Source organism: Triticum dicoccoides, chromosome 5A (assembly GCF_002162155.2).
Source record: "Triticum dicoccoides isolate Atlit2015 ecotype Zavitan chromosome 5A, WEW_v2.0, whole genome shotgun sequence".
Classification (NCBI taxonomy): Eukaryota; Viridiplantae; Streptophyta; class Magnoliopsida; order Poales; family Poaceae; genus Triticum; species Triticum dicoccoides.
Genome location: NC_041388.1, coordinates 259,005,545 through 259,013,939, shown reverse-complemented (window position 1 = coordinate 259,013,939; position 8,395 = coordinate 259,005,545). Strand labels below are relative to the sequence as shown.

The 8,395-nt window shown below is 42.7% G+C and overlaps 1 protein-coding gene across 1 annotated transcript; it reads right to left on the bottom strand.

The window, feature by feature from the left end:
• Positions 1-528: 528 nt before the first annotated feature.
• Positions 529-4,540, bottom strand: LOC119300888. Its single transcript, XM_037577784.1, has 6 exons — positions 4,121-4,540; positions 3,448-3,654; positions 2,821-3,001; positions 2,025-2,185; positions 1,509-1,739; positions 529-908 (listed from the first exon to the last, which is right to left on the bottom strand). Exons 1-6 carry the CDS (start codon positions 4,385-4,387, stop codon positions 792-794), a joined length of 1,164 nt encoding a protein of 387 aa, XP_037433681.1. The 5' UTR covers positions 4,388-4,540; the 3' UTR covers positions 529-791.
• Between the last annotated feature and the right edge of the window lie 3,855 nt (positions 4,541-8,395).

Sequence of the window (8,395 nt, the reverse complement as noted above, 5' to 3'; positions counted from 1 at the left end):
ACTGAGTCGAAGGCCTTGCGGATGTCAAGCTTGAACAACAGAGACGGGGTCTTGCATTTGTGTAGTCTACGGGCCAGGTTGCGAACACAAAAAATTGTCGTGTATGCTTCTGCGCTTGATGAATGCGCTTTGGGCGTTGGAGACCAGCTTTTCCATGTGCGGAGCAAGACGGGTTGAGAGGATTTTTGCGACAATCTTAGCAATGCCATGAATGAGACTGATGGGCCTATAGTCTGCAATCCCCTCGGCGCCTTCATATATTTTTGAATTCCAGGATTTGTTCATCTGCATCAATAAGAAAATATTCTGAGTTCAGCATGCATACGCAAGAACGCATTCGGTACAGAAGAGCACCAGGCTACACAACATCAATCACTTCAACAAAGTCTCAGGAAAATTCTTCGAGGCCCGGAAGAGGAACGGAAGGTATCAAGTCTTTTTCTCTTAGTAACAGCTCTGACCTTTGAGTACTATCAAAAAATGGATGCAAGTCCATAACGCTTGGAAAACAAGCAACCACAGCTCTGGTAACAAGCAGTGAGATTTCCTGCACTACAACTCATTTATCATCATCCATCTATTTCCTGTACACATCCAAGTGACAACATTTTACACGGAGAAAGCAATTACGCGTTTACATCAACATGTCAGCAAAGGGAGACCTGAGCTCATTTCCGTCCAGGGAAAGGAAAGGTGCTCGCTAAAAACAGCACCAGGTTACACTAGGACTCAGCCATAAGCAAGCAATATATATCCCTCAGAAATTCAAAACTGTGTTTCTTTGGGTTAAATCAATCAGAAATGTATTGTTGTGACTGGACAATGGTTGTTAGCTGCTTCAGGTTAGCTAGTACATGTCTTGGGCCAAGACTCTCAGCGCCAATGTGGTTCAGAAGTTGTTCGACATCCTGTCAGGAAACATAACGGGAAGGTTTAACGTCTAAGCAGAATTAATGGTAAACGGGTGGAAGTAAACACTACACATCAAGTTCTTTCTGATAACCAACTATTTCAGGGACATATAATTACTCAAATACAAATACGGATAAAAATGTGTACCAACTATACAATTGAACTACAGTTTATATTCCAAAAACCTAGAGGATTCACTGTTACTCACTGGTTGCCATTAAATTTCCATGCATTACTAAACTCCATGTTTATGATTTTCTACACAGCTTCCCAACTCACAAGTAGTTGAAAATAGCCAACATTTTCATGAGATGCCACTTTTGCTACTTCCACAAAGCTCTGTTAAACTCATTTAAGGTTGACCTTTTTGTCACATCCTGATCCATATCTAGCTATCTACCCACTCTCCCACTCAAGTATAAAACCATGACTATGGTCTGCTTACATTAAGATTCTAAATCACCTATTTGATGCTAAGAGCCTAGCAGATAGATGTAGTCAGGTCATTCTCTTGAATCATATTTCATTCGTAAGATCAGCAACTCTAAACTAATAATGCCTACTTTGCATTACTTAAATGCAAAAGCTTGACCAACCTTGTTTAACAAGAATACAGCATATGCTGATCTTGTCGTTTCTTGTCCTTCAAAAAACAGAGGGAATTCCATTGTCCTCATGCTTGTGCTCGAAGGGGTAGAAGAACTTACTCCTGGGGCTATAGATGGGTCAACTGAAGGGGCATGATCAACAATATACGAATGTGAACCTCCCAACCGTAGTGGATATCGAAGAGGAACATCAAGATATGATGCAATAAGGGAGACCGCCTATGAGTCAAAAACAAATAAATATAGATTCAGCAGCACAAACGGAGAAAGGCCGGCGTACTTAGAGTCCATGAATGAAAACTTCGTGTCATTTCTATCACCGCGAAACACAAATTGACAAACTAGTTATATGTCGATCTGATATAAATATCTCATCATTCTACAACAGAATATTAACTCATACAGTATAAATTTTCAAACTCCTATAGAAAGGATTAGAAGCAAACTAGAATGAATGAAGTCAAATCCTACTCATTAATTATTTATCAAGATTTAAATACATACATGTGCAACATATCCAAGAAGAGTAGCAGACTTTTGAATCTCTGTCTTGTCACTGAAGTAGCTGGTCTTTTTTATAGAAAGCTTTGATAACTGTAGTCCCAAAATGGCCAAAGGTGCCTGTCCGTTTTGGGAACCATTGGGCAACAGTTCTTCACCAACTCCTGAAATTTTTCGGTAGACTTAACAACTGTGACAACAAACTTTAAAATTACAGTCCCAGAACTCATGATTCATTCTATTTTCTTAAGAGGGAAATGAAACCAGTGTATCTCATTCTTTAATAAAAATTGTCAATTTCATCATAATAGCTATGAAATGCCAATTTCATAAGAATGGCTACTTAAATGAAAATGTTACATGATGACAGGAGTCATGCTGCATAGCATGAACATAACTATTGAATAGGAGAAATAATCGTAAGTCCTTAAAGTGCATCGATGCTGTACTGTATGAGACAATTCCAAATCTAGAATTGCAGAATAATGCAAAAGGAGTAAGAAGCTAAATGGCTGGGAAGATCTGTGTACAACCACTATGCAAATAAGTGTGGCTACCAAGCATCAGCATTGAATATTTATTGCATAAATGAATAAACTTATTAATCCACCCACAAATAAGTTCATGCAAGCATCAGTAGCAAGAACTGCAGCAAGACAAATATGCACGCTGTATGGTTCTGCTAGACCAGTATTATGCTTGTGACTAGTGAAAACATATGCATGGAATTTTAGTATTTCAGAGAGCTGGTATGCAGAATTGGTGACTCATGAAGGTCGTAACAGGGTGAGTGGCATACCTGTTCTAGTGATACTAGAGTTTAATCCAGGCTTTACAATTGGAGATTGCTCATTCAAGGGCCTCACAGGATATATCTGAGCAACTTGTCCTATCATGTATTGTTGTCTCATCCGTAACATTCGTTCCAGACCTTTAAGACGACCATGGCCACGTTCCCCAGACAGCAATTTACAAGGTTCCTATAACCACCATCACCCATACAAAAATGTTCGAGTGAGATTTGTGGAATAGAAGAGTAACATCATATCCAGTTTTGAAGCTTAGAAAACGTTCTTTCTAGAATCCCCATCATGAAAATCTATTTACACCAGATATCTAATTAAGAGAAGAATATGTTCAAGTAAAGAAATACGCGACGTCAAAATTTGGTCTACGAACATACAGGCCACAATGCACTGCGTCTTTATGTAGCCTTTGAATTCAATACTGATAGATTTATTATCGGAATTTACAAGAAGAGCGCCGATAAAGGGCCATGAAACTTCTATACAACCCCCACACAAAAAAAGCAGCAGGAAATGCTTTTCGGTAGAAAATTCCATGCGCAAGACTTGTATGGCTTCTTAACAGGGGGTAAAAGAAAACAATGCAACCATTTCTCGATCGCACACATACAACTGAATACCTGTAATTTACTTTGTGCTGCGCCAACAGTTTTGTCTGCTACTGTCAGCGTCCTGATCTTGACGCAAAGCTGCTCCCTTCGATCCTCAACATTTGCAGACACTTCCTTCGTTTGCATCCTCAATTCCCCCATAAAATCAGCATGAGATTGCAATCTCTGCCTCATCTCAGCCAACTCATTATCCTGCTGAAGAACTGCCTTTCTTGCCTGCCCGTCAACATATTTCGAAGTACAAATTAAACATCCAGAATAACTCATGATGTACTTTGCAACAAACCTAATTTCATAAAACCAACGAGATGCATTGGCAAATACAGTAATAGTAGCACGACGAACTTTCACAAGTCAAAAGCAATGAAAGGCCCCTTTTGGTTAAAACGTTTATAGGGCATCTAGTATCTCCGAATAAAATCTGATCACCAGACCGAGGACACACTAGTCACTAGGTATAAATACTAAAAACAGGAGTGATCAGCGGAATGAAATGTTGCTTGCAAACTGAAGAATGTGTAAAGACTGGACGCCCTCTGATGGAAGTAAACCTAATTCGGGAGCAAAGCAAAGCACGCCGAAGATCCGGTGTGCGAATTGCAGAAAGGATCTCATCATTTCACTAAGGATGAAGCAAGGAGTGACCCTAGGCAGATCGGGCAATAATTAACTAATCAATTACCTCGAGCGCGGACTCGAGGCGCGCGGCGAGGCCGGCCTTGCGGTCCCTGGCGGCGGCGAGCGCGGCGGACAGGCTCCAGAGGCGCGCGAGCTCCTGCTGAAGCTCCTCCCAGCCGACGACCTTGGGCGCGTCGGCACCCAGCACCTCGCTCCCCGGCACGACCACCCACGTGCTGCCGGTGCTGCTGTCGCGCTCCTCCTCCTCCTCCTCTTCCTCCTCCTCTGGCGGGGACGGGTCAGCGCTGGCAGACGAGGGGCCCGGGTCCATGGCCCGGGATCATAGGTAGAAGCTGGTCGGGATTCCTCTAGGGTTTGGAGATTTGGCGCTTCTTCCTCTTCTTCTCCGAGAGATCCTGCTCGGTTTTTTTTCCTCGATCGAGTTTCTAGTCTGAGTGCAACGAAGGGTCAGCGGAGGAGAATGGCGTGGTTCGTAGCGACGAGGAGGAACAAATCAGGCCCACCTCCATCTTGGGCTTGAGACAGTTTTTTCATTTTCTTGTGTATGTAAAACCGGAAATACCGCTCAAAAAAATGTAAACCGGAAATCACCGGTTAGGGTACCATAGTTCAAAAAACACTAAGGGCTTGTTCGGTTGAGGTGGATTTGAAGGGGATTGAGGGGGAATTAATCTCCTGCAAACCAAAACCCCTGCAAATCCCCTCCAATCCACCTGGGGTTGGGATTAACCGAACAAAGCCTAAGAAGGTGTTTGTTTCGTCAGTTTTTGGCCGGGACCTGATTACAGCGATATCCATTATCGTTACGTGTGTTTGGTTTGAGTCGGGCTGGAATCACAAACCGCGTAATCAGTTACTGCGCTATACAAAAACGATTACGCCCACACCTGGCCGTTAAGCGATCCCATCCCCGATCCACCTTTCTCGCCCACGTCTGTTTTCTCTTCTTCCTCAAACATCTTTTGCGTCTGCCTCGCACGAGCCACCATGGACACCGCCATCGGAGCACCGCAGCTGGAGCACCGCCGCCGCCGTTGTCGCCGTACCACCAGGGTTGTCGTCCACCGCCGCGGCCGCGTCCGCTGCAGCCGTAACACCATGGCTGCCGTCCACTACCGCGGCCGCCTCCGTTGCCGCCGTACCACCACGGCCGTCTCCATTGCCGTTGTGCCGCCGGCCACCGCAGCAAATCTGTCCTCAAACCACGCGTGCAACGTCCTCAGGTCTTGGTCGTGGAGCAGGAGAATCATGCAGGGGCAACCCTAATCGCAGTTTTCTTTTCTCATCTCTTTGTTACCGTTACCTGAGTGAGTGAACCAAACAAACCAGCGACAGCCCCATTACAGCCACAAATGCGGGGTAACCTCATTACGTTACCATTTACGTTAATGGAACCCCAACCAAAGACCTCCTAAGTTAGGGTGAGATTACTATTTTTTTTTAAACAGTACAATCATAGACGTTCATATACACTTATACCCCTAAACACACACACGCATACTGAGCATCTCCAAGATACTGAGTCAACACAACATCTTAAGATTACTAAACAACTCCTTTAGTGACTAGTGACGCAACACATATGAGAATTTTGATGGATTTTTTGAATGATGGAAGGTTGCTCCGAAATTATGTATTGCTCTCACCAACATGTTTCTCTCATCGAAATGTTCAAGGCTAAATCCTATGTTAATAGGTTTTGAAGATTTTTTTTCTATGTGTAACTTTGTACTCCATAAAAAAACAAATTTGAGTGTCCCATGTAAACATACTTGTAGTTTATGCGATAACACATTTTATGCTCCATTGCGGGGATAGTGTATTCTCATGAACGGCAACTTGTGCTTCACATACAGTACAACATGTACTTCCCGGCGATCTACACCCCTTGCACAGTGAAATGTGAACTCCCTATTAGAAGATGTACTTCTTGTGACGTTCAATATGTGCCTCCTATGTAGTCCAATTGAACTTGTCGTGTAGTGCACTTGTAATTCCAATGATAGTCCATGTTTGCTTCCAACAACAACATATTTGTACTTCACAATAATCTGTTGTTAATTGTTTGAGATAGCTTACCACTCATGCCCTACTTTTACTTCTTATACTTCTTGTGCATGTGTTGTATTCCATTTGACATGTAGAACAATAATTTCAGAAGAAGAAAAAAAAGACTAGAGATAGCTAGAAAAATCAACGGAAAGCCAAAACAACAACAAAAAAAAAAGTTAGAAAAATCAAATGAAATGAAAAGAAAAACAAGACTAAGGAATAAATGGAGAAAAGTTAAGGCATCCCAGGAAAATGCATGCTGACCACCAACGTGCTCGCCACAACACTCCTACACGCCTTCTGGGAGGGGGTGCTCATTAAGTACCCCCGATTGGAACCACAAATCAGGCCCGCTTAATAGTTACGCTTGATAGAATTTCTAATTAATCAAACCACTTGTTTTTTTTCTTCCTAGTTCAAGAACATGATAACCTTGAGGGGTTGTGGTTTTTTTCCCTACCAACGGGAACTTTCCCTTCATCGTCCTTAAGGGGTGCCTGATATATATCTATAATTTTTATTGTTCCATGCTATTATAACATCAATCTTGGATGTTTTATATACATTTACAAGCAAATAGATATCATTTTTTGGGACTAACCCATTAACTCAGTGCCCAGTGCCAGTTGTTGTTTTTTTTCTATTTTTTGGTTTTTCAGAATATCAGTACCAAATTAAGTCCAAATGCCACAAAACTTTTTGGAGATTTTTTTCTCGACATAAGAGACCCTGGAAGCTTCGGGAGGGGACGAGAAGATGGAGCAGTGGCCCACGAGGTACCAGGGCGTGCCCAGGGGGTAGGGCGCGCCCTGGTGGCTCGTGGGGTCCACGTAGCTCCGTTTGACCTAACTCCGCCTCTATAAATTCTCTAAAATTAGGAAACGAACAGAGGAGTCCACGAGATACTTTTTCTGCCGCCGCAAGTTCCTGTTCGCGAGAGATCCCATTTGCAGGCCTTTTCTAGCACTCTACTGAAGGGGGGTTCGATAACGAGTTGTTGCGTGATTCTCCTACTGTATTGATAACCTTGGTTTCATAACTGAGGGAAATACTTATCTCTATTGTACTGCATCATTCCCTGCTCTTCGGGAAATCCCAATGCAGCTCGCAAGTAGCAAGAAGAATTTCTGACACTGTTGCCGGGGATACATCATCAACATCTATCAAGTACCTACGCATAAAGTTTCATCTCCTTGCATTTAATTTATTTTCCTTTGTCTCGTTTTCATCTCCCCCACTTCTAAATATTTTTACAAAAAAATTACAAAAGTATTTCCCTTTTGCCTTTTTGTGTGTTTTCTTGTTTGTTTGCTTGAAGTTGCTATCATGGGTGATTTTTGGCATGGCGGAAAGTGAGGATGGTAAAACTCCTAAAATTGAAATTTATACCTGATACGTCTCCATCGTATCTACTTTTCACTCTTTTGCCCTTATTTTGGACTCTAATTTGCATGATTTGAATGGAACTAACCCGGACTGACACTGTTTTCAGCAGAATTGCTATGGTGTTATTTTTGTGCAGAAATAAAAGTTCTCGTATTGACCTGGAAATTTACGAAGAATATTTTTGGAATATATAAAAAATATTGGTGCAAGAATCAACCAGAGGGGGCCACGCAGAGGCCACAAGCTCTGGGGGCGCCCACCCCCCTGGGGCGCGCCTACCAGGCTTGTGGACCCCCTGGACCACCTCCGACCCTAATTCCAACTCTATAAGTACCTATTCACGGAGAGAAAAATCAGAGAGAAGGATTCATCATGTTTTACGATACGAAGCCGCTGTCGCCTTCTGATCTTCATCAGGAGGGCTGATCTGGAGTCCGTTCGGGGCTCCGGAGAGGGGGATTCGTCGCCATCATCATCACCAACCTTCCTCCATCACCAATTTCATGATGCTCACCGCTGGAAGTGAGTAATTCCATCGTAGGCTTGCTGGACGGTGATGGGTTGGATGAGATTTGTCATGTAATTGAGTTAGTTTTGTTAGGGTTTGATCCCTAGTATCCACTATGTTCTGAGATTGGTGTTGCCACGACTTTGCTATGCTTAATGCTTTTCACTAGGGCCCGAGTGCCATGATTTCAGATCTAAACCTACTACGTTTTCATGAATATATTTGTGTTCTTGATCCTATCTTGCAAGTTGTAGACATCTATTACGAATTATGATCTGCATACCCAAAGGTGACAATAATTGGGATTATTTCCGGTGATTATGTAGTTTGAGGAGTTCGTGTATTCACTAAGTGCTAATACTTTGGTTCAGT

Bases quoted from the DNA above. Each gene is read 5' to 3' on its own strand.
- LOC119300888 (XM_037577784.1), bottom strand. From the start codon at position 4,387: ATGGACCCGGGCCCCTCGTCTGCCAGCGCTGACCCGTCCCCGCCAGAG. The intron at 3,655-4,120 runs GTAATTGATTAG...GTTGACGGGCAG, and splicing joins GCCTCGAGTCCGCGCTCGAG to GCAAGAAAGGCAGTTCTTCA. The intron at 909-1,508 runs GTTGGTCAAGCT...GTTTCCTGACAG, and splicing joins CTGTATTCTTGTTAAACAAG to GATGTCGAACAACTTCTGAA.